Raw genomic sequence first — 17,364 nt, 5'->3', positions numbered from 1 at the left:
GTCGGGTGTCTTCAGTTGCGGGTGTAAAAGCCCAGGTGGTTGGAGGGCGATGACGCTGTAATGGGTTCCCCACTGGCTCCTGGCAGAGGGTGCTGCGGGTCTTTCTGCTGGGGAGCTGCTACAGTGAGTTCCCGGAGCGACTTGCGATCCAGAGGGGAGGAAGCAGAAGGGGAGGGTGGAACCGTGTCCTTGGCTGGGGTCTCTCCCCCTCTTAAGCTCCTTTCCCGGAAGGAAAAATCTGCCTTTCTCTCCTGACGCTTCCCTAAGCTTCCTTTAGGAACTTTCGGGGTTTCCTTTGTAACCAATTCCCATTTTTATTTGTAAGAAAATAGCAAAAAAAGTTATTTCAGAAATGAAAACCCAGCCAACCTAGGTCTAATTTATATAGAAGGGGGAGAGCTGAACCTGTTTTCCCTCTTTCCCCTCCTGGGCTGGGAAAACAGTCACCCTTGAAGGACTGGAGTTGGGGGGGCGGCGGAAGGTGTCTGGGTTTTGCCTGTCTGGAGAGCAACCCGGTCTGACTCTCCTATTGAGGCTCCAGACTAATCGTCCCGGGTGCCTGTGACCCTCCCCGAGCAATGTTCCCTCTATTTTTTTTTCAGTGTGTGCGGAAAAGTATAGTATTTGAGCAGCACATTTTCATGTCTGAGCACCTGAATTTTTTTCACAGATGTTTCACAGAGCAATTGATTTATAGGATCCGAATTGGAATGGAGAAAAATGGTTTTGTGCATGAGTGTGTGTGTTTGAGTGAGCGAGGGATCCAGTAAAGGAACTGCGCCTATTTAGGAAAGAAGGTACATTATTGCAAACATGATCAATCGAAGATAAGTATGGGGACAGGTTGGGCAGTAGAGAGAAAGTGATAAAAGAGTGGGAGAGAGGAAGAAAAAAGAGGGAAGAGAGACAGAAAGAGACAGAGAAGGACAGAGAAAGTGACAGAAGAGTGGGAAAGAAGGAGAGAGAAAGAGACAAAGAGAAAGAGGTGAAAGAGACAGAAAGAGACAAAGAGGAGAGAGAAGGGAGAAGGAGAAAGTGACAGAAGAATGGAAAAGAGGGAGAGAGAAAGAGAAGAGAGACAAAGAGAAAGAGGATGAGAGAGACAGAGAGAGAAGAGAGGAAGAGGGAAGAATAAGAGAGAACATCTCATTTTAACCCTGAGGTGCAAATATTCTCTTTGATTGGTAATTTTATTTGTCCATTTACTATCCAATACTCTCATTTCTCCTTAAATTCATCAAGAATTCCCTTCTTTTTATTGAATTTATCACAATACCATCAATGTTCCCTCTAATTTTTTTTCAGTGTGTGCGGAAAAGTATAGAATTTGAGCAGCACATTTTCATGCCTGAGCACCTGAATTTTTTTCACAGATGTTTCACAGAGCAATTGATTTATAGGATCCGAATTGGAATGGAGAAAAATGGTTTTGTTTGTGTGTGTGTGTGTGTGTGTGTGTGTGTGTGTGTGTTTGAGTGAGTGAGGGATCCAGTAAGGGAACTGTGCCTATTTAGGAAAGAAGGTAAATTATTGCAAACATGATCAATTGAAGATAAGTATGGGGACAGGTTGGGCAGTAGAGAGAAAGTGATAAAAGAGTGGGAGAGAGGAAGAAAAAAAGAGGGAAGAGAGACAGAATGAGACAGAGAAGGACAGAGAAAGTGACAGAAGAGTGGGAAAGAAGGAGAGACAAAGAGAGACAAAGAGAAAGAGTGTGAAAGAGACAGAAAGAGACAAAGAGGAGAGAGAAGGGAGAAGGAGAAAGTGACAGAAGAATGGAAAAGAGGGAGAGAGAAAGAGAAGAGAGACAAAGAGAAAGAGGATGAGAGAGACAGAGAGAGAAGAGAGGAAGAGGAAAGAGTAAGAGAGAACATCTCATTTCAACCCTGAGGTGCAAATATTCTCTTTGATTGATAATTTTATTTGTCCATTTACTATCCAATACTCTCATTTCTCCTTAAATTCATCAAGAATTCCCTTCTTTTTACTGAATTTATCACAATACCATGAGAACAACTTTTTCAGCATAGCTTTACAGCTATTTAAAATATATAGTAATTTAGGTCAGGTTTTCAGAACATTTATGTCACTAAGTGCAAAGAAACAGATTCAGAAAGTTGGCTTCCCTGTTTGTAATTGCCTATTGCCTGCTTAATTTTCTACCTACATTTTTGATAACTGATATTCATGTTGACCCAAAAAGCCCATCATAGAAAGAAACGCTCCCTATGAACTTTGTTGGGTTTCCATGGAATGAAGTTTGATCTTTTTCTCAACCATACAGTAGCATATTCTTTCTAAGGAGAATATAATCAAGATAGTCCATAATTGCCTATCAATCTAACAGTATGGCGATTGACAATCTCCTCATATTTCAACTCTAACTCTTTCAGTCTTAAAGGTTTGGTGAGGAGAAATCCAAAAATTCTTTTAAAGAGGAAAAAAATGCTTGCACAATTGCACCCATTGAGACATGTATATATACACAACACACGGAGAAACAAATTTAACAAAGTGCTAAGTCTGCCCACCAACTAACTAACTAACTAACTCTCTCTCTCTCTCTCTCTCACTCAAAGAGAGGGAGAGAGAGAGAGAAAGAGAGAGAGAGAGAGAGAGAGAGAGAGAGAGAGAGAGAGAGAGAGAGAGAGAGAGAGAATCCCTCCTTCCTTCAGCCCAACACTCTTGCTGGCATCCCGGGCGGATGAGAGGGACTGCAGAGGGTCTCCTCGAGTCTAGGGCAGCGAGTCATTCGATGGGAAAGTTGCCTCTTGGAAGGAATGGCCTGGATTGGCTCTCATTTCACCTCTCCTGCTTTGTCTCTCCTGCCTCTTTGCTTCTCCGTTCAGTCTTTGGGTGGCAGATCGAAAGTGGAAGCTCACGCTCTCCCTCCCTCACTCCCTTCCTCCCCTCCTCCTCCTCCCTCCCTCCCTCTCTCTCTCTCTCTCTCTCTCTCTCAAATGGCAAATCCGAGCAGCCGCTGCTTGGAGCCAGCCCGGTCCCATGCCTTCTCCCAACCCCCGCACCCCTTTTCTCAGCTACTTCCTGCTGTGATTGCTGTCTCCAGGCTGGCTCTCCCCTGGTGGAAAGCGTCTCACAAAAACCACTGGGCAGCAGTTGGAAACTGCTGCACGGTGTTTTGTTGCCACGTGCGCGGCCACTCACCCACGCACCTTAGAGGGAACAGTGCACCACACAGCTACAGGCAGCCCATCCTGGTCCCAAAACTCTGCCAATCTTCACAATTTCAAAGTCCAGTTCTTCAGAGATTTGGAAAAGTTCTGTCTGGCTCCTGCAGGATTTATGGAAAGTGGTGTGTTTTTTGTCAAGGAATATTTTGAAGTCGTTCAGTTGCTTGATGTCTTTTATGGAGTCATCCAGCACAGGTTGGAGGCAATAATAGATCATGAAGCCTGCCGGCGCTCTCGGTAGTATTTGCCACCCACAGGGTGCCCTGCGAAGCCACCCTCTGAGCACCGAGACTTCGCTGTCTATGCGGGCATGGGGAGTGGTGGCAAGGAAGGCCTCAGCCAGTCCCCAGACTCACAGAGACCACAAAGCCCGCCGGCACCCTCGGTAGCTTCTTGCTGCCCCCCTACCGTCCATGCCCTGTGAAGTCACAGCTGTAGGTTTACTTACCTTTAGACAGCCACAGGAGGAGGCAGCAGTAACACAGCAGAGCAGGCAGGCCAGGAAGTCAGCAAGACTCAAGAGTTGACTAAACTATAAAGCCCTACATGGCATCGGTCCTTGGATGAAGCCAATTATCTAGACTCTTTTCAGTCGGGTTTCAGGCCTGGTTACAGCACGGAAACCGCTTTGGTCGCGCTGACCGATGATCTCTGGCGGGCCAGGGATGGAGGTCATGCCTCTGTCCTAGTGCTCCTTGACCTCTCAGCGGCCTTCGATACCATCAACCATGGTATCCTTCTGCGACGGTTGCGAGAGGTGGGGGTGGGAGGCACTGTTTTGCGGTGGTTCTCCTACCTCTTGGACAGGTCGCAGTCGGTGTTGGTCGGAGGGCAGAGATCGACCCCAAGGCCCCTCAAGTATGGGGTGCCGCAGGGTTTGGTCCTGTCCCCCCTCCTATTTAACATCTACATGAAGCCGCTGGATGAGATCATACGCCGGCACGGGATTAAAGCCTCCACCAATATGCAGACGATACGCAGCTGTATCTGTCTGCCCCGTGCCAACTCAGTGAAGCAGTAGAAATGATGTGCCAGTGCCTGGAGGCTGTTAGAGTCTGGATGGGAGCAAACAAGTTGGCACTCAATCCAGACAAGACCGAGTGGCTTCTGATGTTCCCTCCCAAAGATTGTCCAACTGTTCCATCTCTCAGGCTGGGGAGCGAAATTATACGCCCCTCAGAGAGGGTTCACAATTTGGGAGTCCTCCTGGACCCACAGCTGATTCTAGAGCACCATCTGTCGGCTGTGACCAGGGGGACCTTTGCCCAGGTTCGCCTGGTGCACCAATTGCGATCCTACCTGGATCGGGAGGCCCTTCAGACAGTCACTCATGCCCTCGTGACCTCAAGACTGGATTATTGTAATGAGTTCTACATGGGGCTGCCCTTGAAGAGTGTTCGAAGACTCCAATTAGTCCAGAATGCAGCCGCGCGAGCGATTGTGGGTGCACCAAGGTACACCCACGTTACACCTATCCTCCGTGAGCTGCACTGGCTACCTATTAGTCTCTGAATCTGCTTCAAGGTGCTGGTCGCTACCTATAAAGCCCTACATGGCATCGGACCTGGGTACCTGAGAGACCGCTTCCTGCCGATTACCTCTCTCAGACCAATTAGATCGCACAGGTTGGGTCTCCTCCGGATTCCATCTGCCAGCCAATGTCGGTTGGCGACTCCCCGGGGGAGGGCCTTCTCTGTTGCAGCTCCGGCCCTCTGGAACGAGCTCCCTGTTGAGATCCGGACCCTTACTACCCTCCCAGCTTTCCGCAAAGCCACCAAGTCCTGGCTGTTCCAGCAGGCTGGGGGAGCTGAGAAGCATCTACCTCCATAGAAATTGTGCATGTTGGTTTTGTTTTTAATATGTTGTCTTTGTCTTGTTCCCCCCTTTCCCTTGTCTTTTGTGAGCCGCCCGGAGTCCTCCGCGAGTGGGCGGCATACAAGACAAATAAATGACAATAATGACAAATGACTAAGGGAAGTCAGCAAGTGACGACGCGAGGGCGAGGCCAGTAACGGTAGTGGGCCGTGTGGTACATATCAGGGATGTGCAGTCAGGGGAGGCAGGGGAGGCAGAGCCTCACCACTGTCATCATGAAAAGAAAAAAAATGTAAAAGGAAAAAGGCAAGAGCTGAGGTGAGGCTGAGCTAGTTGCTGCCAGAATCACCATGGATGATTCTGATTAAGCTTAGTGCTTAACTATTTTAAAAAGCCTCTTAAAAAGTGCCCTCTACAGGAGGCGGCAGGAGAACAAGGTGTCTCATCTAGTCTGACTTTATGATCACTCGAGCAGAGCTAAGCAAGGGTTAAAAGCCGAAAAATTCCTGACATAGATGAGGCACGTCATTCTCCTGCCTCCTGTAGAGGGCATTTTTTAGAGGCTTTTTAGAGGCTCTGGCAGCAACTAGCTCAGCCTGACCTCAGCTCATGCCTTTTTCCTTTTACATTTTTTTTCTTTTCATGATGGCAGGCAAGAGCAGAGTTGAAATCCTCTCTGAAACAGCTGGAAAAGGTACGTGTGTGGGTCAGAGGGAGGGGGAGGAATTCAAAAAGTGTGATTGCATGCAGAGCCACGTTGCCTTTTCAAACACACATACACACACACACCTGGATAAAAGTATATAAGCCCAGCTTCACTGATTACAAGTTTGAAAAGGCAACATGGCTCCACCTGCAATGAAAGGCTCGGATCGGAAGGCAGCAGGGGAATGGGGGTGGGGTATGGCAGAGGACCTGCTTTCAAGTCATTGGAAAAGATATCGAATCCAACTTCTGTGTTTGTGTTTGTTTGAGAGTGAGTGAAAGAAGGATCCAACTTCTCTGTGTGTGTGTTCTGTTTGAGAGCGGGGGAGGGAGGGAGAGAGGAAGGAAGGAGGGGGAGGGAGAAGAAAAAGAATGAAGGAAAACTTTTTCGCAAAGGAGAAAAACAAATGCTGTCGCTTTAAATCGGAACTGAGCATGCCTGGCTGTGGAATTCTGGGAGTTGAAGTCCACAAGTCTAAAAAAATTTGAAACTCCTGTTTCAGTGCCTCACCAGCCATAAACCTCACTGGACGTCACTGCTACATATATATAAACTCAGAGGTGGGGCAATCAGCGAGCCGGCTAGTCAGTGAGTAGGTAGGCGAGGCAAACATGGTGCAGATTGGTGGGGTAAGAGAGCGAGTGAGCAGCAACTGGGCACACAGGGAGAGGGAGCGGGGACAGGTCAGGGGACTGAACCAGTTCAGGGGGCGTGGCTGGGCTGCCATTATTACTGGTTCGGAGAGGCATGCCATATTTTTACTACCTATTCAGCCAAACCAGACCTAACTGGTAGGAACCCACCTCTGGACCATAGCCACTCTGTAGGAGTGGCGAAGCAAAGGGGGACCGCCTAGCAGGTAGAGGGGAGCTGCATCTCCCCTCCCTAATTTGGAAAGCCCCCTCAGTTGACAGGGAGCAGCAGCAGCAAACATGGCTGCCATGAAGCAGAAGACAGTCTGAAAACCTAACATTGTGCAGGAGAGAAAGTGAGTGGCTTGTAAACTGGGTAAGAGAGTATTTTTATTGAAAAAAGAAATTCAAGAGGGAAGCATATGGGAACTATTGGCTAGTGGTGGAACAAACACATTAAAAAATCTGAATATTTAAGAAGAGAATTTTTTAAAAGAAAATTAAGGAAAGGAAAACTGAACTCTCAAAGTGAAGACATGGGATTTGAAAAGATATTTTTAAACATACTGGAATTCAATCTGGAGCTTGTTATTTACAATTATAAATGTTGCCCTACTCCTGTATCTATAACTTAAAACAATTAATGTGATTATATAAAGGTATATTATTATTAAACAGACAATCAAGAATGTAAGGGAATTAGGTTTATTGAAAAAAAATATTAATCGTTATTGAATATACGTTGTACAATGAAAGTGACGTATTTAGTTATATTAGATGAAAAATCTGTGATTGTATATGTAATTGAGAATATGGATGCAAAAACACTTGTAACCAAACGACATGCTGTATGTAATGGATGAGATATATTATATATTTATATATATATATATATATATATATATATATAAAATAAAAAAACAGATTGCAAAAAAATAGATATTTTTAAACATACTGGAATTCGATCTGGAGCTTGTTATTTACAATTATAAATGTTGCCTTACTACTGTATTTATAAAAACAATTAAAATTGGACTATTAGCATTATGCAGAAAGGCAGAACCAAGTGGAAGTCTGAGCGCCATCTGCTGCTAAAAGGAGAGCTGTGCAACTTTGGGACTGTTTAAATTGCTGGATTATAAATATCTACCTTAAAATTACTGGAGACTTATACAATAAACAAGACTTTTAACTAAGTGATTCTGAATATTGTTGAGCAAATTAAAGTGATTGGAACAAATTAAACCCCTGGTTTCTTTAAAAAACAAATTGAATTGACTGTAAAATGGAAGCAAGTGGAGACAAAGAAATGGAGCTGATCTACCAAGACATTAAGGATTTTATAAAAGAACAACACAAGGAGATGAAGGAAATATTTGGTTATATAGAACTTATAGCTCAAAAATTGGAAAATATAATACAAGGAACAACAAATAAAGAACAGGACAAGGAGGAAAGAATGGAATCACTAGAACGAGCAGAGGAGTGGAAGACAACAACAACAAGATATTAGTACAATTGATGGTGAATTAGGGATTAGAACAGGAGGGAAATATTCTGAAAGACGTGAAAAGGAAATGGGAGAAACAGGAGAACAGCTGGAGAGAGGAAAAATGGGTTAGAACAGATAGCCATAGAACTAGACAGTGGAGGAAAAAGGACGAAGGAAGAGAAAACTAGAGGGCATAGTCCAGTGGTGGGTTTCAAAAATTGTTCGAACCTACTCTGTGGGTGTGGCCTCCTTTGTGGGAGTGGCTTGCCACCCATGTGAAGGGTGGAGCTGGCGAGAGGAAAGGGGGGCTTAGAACAGGTAGCCATAGAACTAGACAGTGGGGGGGAAAGGACGAAGGGAGAGAAAACTAGAGGGCATAGTTATAACGCAGATTCAAAAATAGGTGAAATAAAAGAATTAAAAGAAATGTATGGGAGACAACCCTCCCCCAAAGAAGATTAAAAATTTGGATGAGGGTGAAAGATGTGGGATAAAAGGAAAAAAATGAATGTAAAGCAAAATATGCTATGAAAGTATTTCAACAATGTGTATGAATATTAGAATTATATAAATTGGACAACTGCTTTGTATGTGGTGTAAGAGATAAAAATCATTTCTGAATATATATTAGTAAGGTAATAATATAATGTATATTATTATTATAATTATATAGGTTGAAAAGTAGTTTATAAATTAGATAAACAGAATTTCTATAAGGGTGTTATGAAATATGTATAAAAATGTGATTAACAGTGAAAAGTTAGGATTAAGTAATTCAAGATTGGAGAAAGAACATATTTCAATGAAAATAAGAGTATTAATAGCAGAACCATAAGGATTGAAGTTTTGGGAAACTATTAAATATGTGATTAACAATGAATATAGACCAAATGCTTGAAAGATCATGATTGATGTTAGTATATATTGAAATATTAAATAATGAAGAAATGAAATATCACATCCTTGAATATTAGATTGATAAGGGAAGAGGGGAGACTAAAATAGAGGTAGAAATAAGTAGTAATGGCAGAAATATGAGAAGGTTTAAAATTGAAGGATGATAGCAGAAGTTATGTATTAGTAAAACTAAAAATGAAAAGTAATTATTAGGAATAATACTGTTACGTTTATTTGTATTGAACTGTATGACACCCAGGAATCAAACCATTCATGCAATAAGATGTATAAAGATGAAAACAAAAACATTATTAATAAAAAAACATCCAGCCTCCCCTGCTGTAAAGGGCATTGAATGATCTGGTGCAACTTGTCCCATCAGATAATTCTGCCAGAAAACAAAACCGTGTTTGGAATCTCTCATATCTTCTATCTCCATATCGTATCATATTCTTTATTTTTAAGTTTCCACTTCCAACTCCACTCTCAATAATCACTTCTTTACCATCGCTGGACAAAGTCCTAAATTTTCTCATTTCCTTCAGAAACTTTTAAATGACAAATCAGAAAACGAGCCAACATTGGTGAACAATCTACAAATTTTTATTTGTTTATTTATTGAATATATATGCCACGCATCTCACCGAGATGTGACATGTTATAACTGCTCAGGCTCTCACCTATTTCCTCCTTCAAGGCCAAGACCAGGGGCTCCTGCAAGCCCTCGTGCTCCAGATAACACTGAAAGTGGTCCCTCTCCTTGGGGTCGATCTCAATGCTGAGCAGGACATAATGGGTCCCATCTGAGTTGGGGGCCACGTTCCTATGGAGGGTCTTGTACTGGCAGACTTCTCCATCCCTGGTCCAGGTGGTCTGGATCTCCTTGAGGTAGAAGCCAAAGGCCTGGCAGATGAGGACCTCCAGGCTGTCGTCCACCACCTTGTGAGTCACTTTCCCCACAGGGGGCTCTGCAGAAACAGCAACAACAGAGTTCTCAGGATTTTCTGGTCTTTGTGTCAAGACAATTGAATAGGTAGTTAAGACTTCATTTGGCCATCTTCTCCCACTGCTCCCTCTCCTCTCCTGAATCTCTGGGACCCTCAAAAGATGCAGACACTGAACTCTTTGCTTTTATTTTTGAAAGGGACACATACCAAAATAATTGTACTGCTTGGGTGCTGATTTAGTTTGGATATCTCACATGGAATTTGTAAAAGTTGGTCCAGATGGAAATTAAGAAGAAAACCACCTTTTGGTTCAGCTGGATGTGAGAATTAAACTTTCTTCTGCTCTGCAAGATTTTCTCATGGAAATGCCAATGGATCTCAGCCTCCATCTCTTGCTTAATTAGTTTCATTGGTTTCTAGCTTTGAAAAACTTATTTTAGGGGGCATTGAAGATGTTTTCCCCTGCCGTCCATCTGTACTTTTTGGTAAGTGCCCAGATCTCTTCCTGTCAGACATGTGAATGTGCAGAAAAATATGGGGGAGGGAGAGGAGGGACCCCTGAAGAAAACTGCACAACAAGAGCGCATTTTGCCATTCACCTGTTTTCTTCAGAGATTCCTTTTGGTAGGGCAGGTATTTCTGCATCTTGTTAATGCAGGTCTCCTCCAGGTAGACTATATTTCTCTGGGACTTCCTTGTGTCATCCTCCCACTTCTCCTTGACCTTCTGGGCCTGGGGCTGAGCTGCCACCCATCTCAGGGTCTCCTTGTCGAAGCTCATGAAGTCCATCCCATTGTAGCCATAATGCAAAAACCCTTCTTTGCTCCTGTCTTCCCTGAGCTCACAGCCCAATCTCACCTGCCAGGTGTGAAGCCCTGAAAGAGATCTAGATGTGATTGAATAGTCCAAAGTTCTACTCCCCTAGACAACCTGCCAGCTGCCATTCAAGTGTCACCAGTTGAAGCTGAAATACTTTGGCCATCAAGTGAGAAGAGAGGACTCACTGGAAAAGACCCTGATGATGTTTGGAAAGATGGAAGGCAAAAGGAGAAGGGAGATGGATGCAATGGTTACTGTTGTTGATGTAACATGAATGTGGACAAACTCTGGGAGACAGTGGAGGATGGGGGTGCACTATGGTCAGGGGGGAATGGATCTTACCTGCCCTCTTCTTTCAATTGTAAGTGGCCTTTTTTGTAATCAGGGAAAATGAATAGAATATGGAAAGGAAAAGGAAAAATGGAATGGAGCAGAACAGAACAATTATTGGCGAAGTGCAGTGGTGAAATTCTGTTTTTTTTTACTACCGGTTCTGTGAGCGTGGCTTAGTGGGCGTGGTAGGAGAAGGATACTGCAAAATCTCCATTCCCTCCCACTCTGGGGCCACCCAGAGGTGGTATTTGCTGGTTCTCCAAACTACTCAGAATTTCTGCTACCAGTTCTCCAGAACCTGTCAGAACCTGCTGAATTTCACCCCTGGCCAAGTGTGATTGGACCAGTGGTGGATTTCTACTGGTATGCACCGGTACGCCAGGACCGGTACCAGAAATTGAGCATACATTTGTGAACTGGTTAGAGCTGGAGGTCTCCTACCGGTACGGTCTCTCCCCTGATCTGCCCCCCCCACTTGCTCCCCACCATCACTAACAAAGGGGTCTCGGTTACTCAAAGGATCTCAAAGGAAAGAAGCAGGGATGATAGCCAGCTTCTCCACGCTGGCTGCAGCCTCGCTTGCCCTGCTTAGCTGGGCAACCAGCAGGAAAAGCAGTGAACGGGCAGGCACGGCTTGGCTTCCAAGTAGAAAAACGAGCGCCTAGACCGGACAACTCTATAGGAGAGAGGCTCCTGAAAGTAGCCAAAAAAAATTTGGTCCATCTTTGTGCCTTCAGATGGAGCAGAGCACAGAGCCATGCACACGGCCGCTTCCCTCCACCCAAAGGCACAAAAACAGAAAAAACAGAACGCAAAAGGAGGAACCCAGAGTGGGATGGAGGCACTATGCAGGACAGAAGCACACACCACACATGCAATTCAGTGTCAAATCCCATACCTGGGAGTCAGTGACGTGCGGTGAGCTTCATGGCCAGTGAGGCAAGCGCGAAAGCCCTGCTGAAGCCCCAGCACCGCGTCCGCCATATGGCGGACGGTGCCGGGACTTTTTTTTTTTAATATTTTTTTAAATATTTTTTTTTTGTTACATAAACAACACATACCCACAACAGTGGGGGGAAAAAAAGTCAAAACAAAAAAGAACAAAAAACAAAACAAAGAAAAAACAACAACACAAGTATATGTTATAAAAAAAGCATATCAGCTGGTTACAACAAGTTTTTGTGCATTTCTTCCATTAATTCATATTAATTCAAATATCTTAACTCAAATGTTTACCATATTAACATTGTCATACCTCCACTTTTAGTTGACTACAGTTGTTTAAACATCCTTCATCCTTAACTATACCAAAGATTTAATCCATAACCACATGCTGGCATTTCATTTACTTGTTTATAAAATCCTCCATTAACATCAAATCCTCATATCCTGTTTTAGCTAAACATCCATAATATTTAATACCAAAAATTTCATCCTCCATGTATATAATTTATTATCATTCTCCTTTCTTTATTTAATTATATCGTATATCATAGCATTTTCCCCATATTAGTTAAGATTTAACTGTATATAGTTTTATTTTATTTTTTATAATGATTGTTATTGTTATTAATGATCTTATATATAGTCCAAATACATTTCTAACCTTCCCTTCTCATATCCAATTATTACCCATCATATCAACTCAACATCATATACATTACTATCATTATCAATTTTTATTCATCTATACCTATTGCAAATGAATTCAACTAAGTTTAGCTAATTTTAAGTTATACTCCTCCATTAACATTAATTCCTCATATCCTGTTTTAGCTAAACATCCATAATATTTAATACCAAAGATTTCTAATTTATATAATTTATTATCATTCTCCTTTAATTATTATTGTGATTAATAACCTTTATATATAATCTAAAGATATTTCTAACCTTCCCTTCTCATATCCAATTATTATTTATCATAGCAACAACATTATATACATTACTATCATTATCAATTATTATTCAACTATATCTATTATAAATGAGTTTAACTAGGTTTAGCTAGTTTTAAATTATACTCTTCCATCTATCAGCCTGTGTCTCTCCAGTAACAGAACCACCTTAAATTTGTTGCCATTCGTGGGTCCAGTTCTCCAAACATCTTTATGAGCAAGTCCATACAAAAAAAATCTTCGCACCTTTTTGCTTATGGTGCCTCTCATATAATGCTGCTGCCCTCCTTTTATTTCCTTTATCAGCTTGTCTTTAATCCTCAGTGGTGGTATCAAAAGTTTTGCAGATGGTATTTCATAAAGTATAAATTCTTTAATGCTTCTCACTCCTCCTCTTTCGAAGTAAATCTTCTGTGTGGCTGCTCCCCCTTCAGACATTCCATCTTTTTCTCCCTCAAAGGTAAACCAGTTGCTCCGAATATCAGCAAGTTGAGAATCTTTATCTCTGACATCCTTAGCTTGTATTTGAGGAACATTCTCAATTTTTCCCTCATATTTTGTTGCTAAAAACACCAAATGATCAAGTTTTCTCTCAATTCTAGCCTGTGTAGCAGATAATTTCTGTAGCGCTGAAAAAATAATTTGAGTAGAGGCTTGAATAGATGCCATGTTTATACGCAGTTAGTATTTTTTCTTGAGAGCTCTGAAGTATTTTGCAAATAAGAGCGGGCTGGGGACTATGCAATCTTATCAGATCTTAGACCAATACAGCCAAGCAATAAAAGTGTCAAGTTGTAAACAACCAAATTATAGTAAATTGGTTTACAGCCCACTTGCAGAAGATCAGAGGAGATGTTGGAGCAATCTATCCTTTGTCCGTGTGAATAACATTTAAAACATTTAAAAAGTAGAATAACCACCGTCCAGAAACCAATAAAAAAATCAGGATCACCGCTAGATTCTTCTGTTCATTAATTTAAATTAGCTTGAATTTTTAGGCGGACTGTTTATCTCTGAGTAATAAAATAATCTTACCAGTTGAAAACACTTTCGTCATTCTTTGGAGCCGCCTGCAGTTTCAATTAGCCTTATGGCTAATCCAGAAGTCACTGGCAAAGGAGGTTATTTTCCAATTTCCCAGAGACTTTGCGAACGTCTCTGGGACCACTGGATCTCCTCCTACCTTTCACTGTCTCTCCGGGACAGCTTGGGTCCAAAAAGGGACTGTCCAAATGCTTCAGAATAGAGGAATTTCAGGAATAGCCTGAAAGCCCATCTTCTCACTGCTAAGCCCCGCCTTCTTCCGGCGCCGGGACTTTAAAGTCCTGCCGCCGGGGCCCTGCTGCCACATTAAAGCCATGACCTCGGGCACCGACTGCTCCAGTGAGGCTTCCAGCTCCATGCCGGCGGGTGGAGAGGACGAGGGAGAACTGGAGGCGACGGGCAGGCGGGTGGTGAAGCGAGGCTGCTTGGAAGGCTGAGGCTCGGCTGCCCCTCATCCCACAGGAGGGCTCTGCCGGTGCAGTGGTGCTGCTGAGCCCGCCCACCCGCCCGTTGCCTCCAGTCCTCCATCGCCCTCTCTGCCTACTGAGATGAAGCTGGAAGCCTTGCTGGAGCAGTTGGCACCCTGCCGCCACTTTAAAGCCATGCCTCAGCTGCCCGAGCAGCCTTGCTTCACTGCCCGCCCGCCCGTCGCCTCCAGGCCTCCCTCGCCCTCCCCGTCTGCCGGGATGGAGCTGGAAGCCTTGCTGGAGCAGTCGATGCCCTGCTGTCACTTTAAAGCCATGCCTCAGCCACCCGAGCAGCCTCGCTTCATTTAAAAAAATGAAAAATGAAAAATAAATGTGCTAGCCCGCGCGCCAGCAGAGGCGGGTAAAAAACAACAACACACAAACATAATAAAAACAAATTACAATTACTTACATTACAAATAATTTTGAATTCCTCCCCCCTGCCCCCTCCCTCTGACCCACATACCTTCCAGCTGCGTCAAAAATGCAAGATTTGGTCTAGCCAGGGCCAGGCAGGCTAGGATAGTTGCTGCTAGAGTCACCACGTTGATGACTCTGCTTAAATGTTTTTAAAAAGCCTCTAAACAAAGTGCCCTCTGCAGGAGGAGGCAAGAAAATCACGTGCCTCATTTACATAAGGAATTTTTCGCTTTTTAACCCTTGCTTAACTCTTAAAAGGCAAAAAATTCCTTATGCAAAGGAGGCCCATAGTTCTCTCACCTCCCCCTACAGTTAGCACTAAGCAGACTCAGAGTCACTGTGACTTGGAGTCTGGCAGCAACTACCTTGGCCTTTTTAATTATTTTAAAAATTCTTTCCTTTTCCTCATGAGACTGGTGAGGCCCCGCCTCCCCTGCCTCCAGTGACTGCACATCCCTGGCATGAATGATGTCAAGTTGGCCGAACCCATCTGGTCATATGACCGCTAAGCCATGCCCACAAAGGCCACATAATAGGTTCTAAAAAAAATTGAAACCCACCATGGATTGGACACTCAAGGAATTGTTCTCCAGGGCTTAAGCTCTCAGCGTACATACAAACATGAAATATAATAATCATAAGATACCAATAGGAGAAGGTAATAGAAATCATGAAGGTCATGAATAAGATCTTGGAGGGATAAAGGGCACTTTCTTTCCTTTAAAAGGAACGGATCACTCACCATTATGCCCCTTGCAGCCCTTGTTAGTCACACAACACTTTCTTTTCCTGGAATGGGGCTCATCTCCTCCAGGGTTGTCTTAACAGCATTATGGACCCCAGGCAAAGCAGTGTACGAGCCCCTACGACAACTGCTCACAGGAATACAAATGTAAATGGTTGATAAAATTAAACATATATTTATTTGCATGTTAGTACTAATAAAAAATGCAGTAAAATGTAATAAATATATTGCTGTATTTATAGAATTCTTTACTGCTCAAGTGTGTGATTGGACACTCAAGGAATTTGTCTTTGGTGCATATGCTCTTGCATCATTTATGTGATACAAGGTGCATTGAAGGGTTAACATACACAGATTAGTATGGGGCCCCTATGTTCGTGGGGCCCACAGGCAAGAGCCCATCAGGCCCAGGCATTAAAACAGCCCTGATCTCATCTACCTAACCTCCAGCCACCCATTTCTGTTCTTTGCCTGCGTCCCTTTTCTTTGGGTAATGAAAGAGACAACAGTCCAAAGGGAGAATTGGGGAATTCCTGAATGCAGATCTGCCCTCTGCTCACCTCCAGATTGGTGGTTGAGTTTTGATAACTGCTGCAGGTCAGCTCTGAACTGCCTCTCGGCCTCCACAAAGATCTCTGCCCCCTCCACCTCCATCCAGGGCACCAGAGGAACCATCTTTCTGGTGGGAATGTCATATCGAGCAATGGGCTTGTCATCCAGGTGGGCCATGGAGAGAAACTGGGGCAGCCTCTAGCTGGACTCTGACACCTCCAGGTAGGAACAGGACAGGGAGTGCCTGGAGGAGCCTGGAAGAGGAAGAACATTTACCGACAGGATTAGGAGGGTCTTCAGCTCCTGCTCCTCCCCCGATGTTATCATGAAAAGCAGCTCTCAAACAGAAGACCAGAAGTGGTATTCTGCTGGTTCGCTCTGGTTCAGATGATCCAGTAGTGGCAGTGACCCATTCCAGTCCGGCTTCAGATCTGGTTACAGCACAGAAACCGCTTTGGTCGCATTGACCGATGATCTCTGGAGGGCCAGAGATGGAGGCCATGCCTCCATCTTGGTTCTCCTTGACCTCTCGGCGGCTTTCGATACCATCGACCATGGTATCCTTCTGCGACGACTGCGGGAGGTGGGAGTGGGAGGCACTGTTTTGCAGTGGTTCTCCTCCTACCTCTCGGACAGGTCGCAGTCGGTGTTGGTCAGAGGGCAGAGATCGACCCCTAGGCCCCTAACATATGGGGTGCCGCAGGGTTCGGTCCTGTCCCCCCTACTATTTAACATCTACATGAAATCGCTGGGCGAGATCATTCGGAGGCATGGGATAAGATACCACCAATACGCGGACGATAAGCAGTTGTATCTGTCCGCCCCGTGCCAACTCAATGAAGCGGTGGACGTGATGAACCGGGGTCTCGAAGCCGTTAGGGACTGGATGAGGGCTAACAAGCTTGTACTCAACCCAGAAAAGATGGAGTGGCTGTTGTGTTTTCCTCCCAATAATTTGACCAGTGTTCCATCACTCAGGCTGGGGGGCCAAATATTATACCCCTCAGACAGGGTTCGCAACTTGGGAGTCCTTCTGGATCCACAGCTGACCTTTGATCACCATCTGTCGGCTGTGACCAGAGGGGCATTTGCCCAGGTTCGCCTGGTGCGCCAGTTGCGACCCTACCTGAACCGGGAGGCTCTCACAACAGTCACTCGTGCCCTTGTGACCTCTAGGCTGGAATACTGCAACGTGCTCTACATGGGGCTGCCCTTGAAGAGCATCCGGCGACTTCAGCTAGTCCAGAATGCGGCCGTGCGAGTCATTGTGGGTGCACCTCGGTTCGCCCACATAACACCTATCCTCCGCGAGCTGCGCTGGCTACCTGTTGATCTCCGGGTGCGCTTCAAGGTGCTACTTACCACCCATAAAGCCCTTCATGGTAGTGGATCTGGGTACTTGAGAG

General features: G+C 44.4%; 1 protein-coding gene across 1 annotated transcript; it reads right to left on the bottom strand.

Annotated features, from left to right (window-relative positions):
- Positions 1 to 6,293: 6,293 nt before the first annotated feature.
- LOC148047188 (major histocompatibility complex class I-related protein 1-like) lies at positions 6,294 to 16,075 on the bottom strand. Its single transcript, XM_087711116.1, has 4 exons — positions 15,967 to 16,075; positions 10,280 to 10,555; positions 9,378 to 9,701; positions 6,294 to 6,364 (listed from the first exon to the last, which is right to left on the bottom strand). The coding sequence occupies exons 1-4, from the start codon at positions 16,058 to 16,060 to the stop codon at positions 6,294 to 6,296; spliced, it is 765 nt and encodes a 254-aa protein (XP_087567242.1). The 5' UTR covers positions 16,061 to 16,075.
- Between the last annotated feature and the right edge of the window lie 1,289 nt (positions 16,076 to 17,364).

The sequence above is a fragment of the Thamnophis sirtalis genome, unplaced genomic scaffold (assembly GCF_051295495.1).
Source record: "Thamnophis sirtalis isolate CommonGarterSnake01/CBP01778 unplaced genomic scaffold, rThaSir2_p1.2 scaffold_3, whole genome shotgun sequence".
Lineage (NCBI taxonomy): Eukaryota > Metazoa > Chordata > Lepidosauria > Squamata > Natricidae > Thamnophis > Thamnophis sirtalis.
Note: the sequence above shows the minus strand (reverse complement) of the source record. Positions and strands in the feature narration are given on the sequence as shown.

Coding starts and splice junctions, on each gene's coding strand:
- LOC148047188 (XM_087711116.1), bottom strand. CDS start 16,060: ATGGAGGTGGAGGGGGCAGAGATCTTTGTGGAGGCCGAGAGGCAGTTC. Junction 9,702..10,279: donor GGAATCTCTGAAGAAAACAG/GTGAATGGCAAA, acceptor CTGTTTCTGCAG/AGCCCCCTGTGGGGAAAGTG. Junction 6,365..9,377: donor TTATAACATGTCACATCTCG/GTGAGATGCGTG, acceptor CTGTGTGCCCAG/TTGCTGCTCACTCGCTCTCT.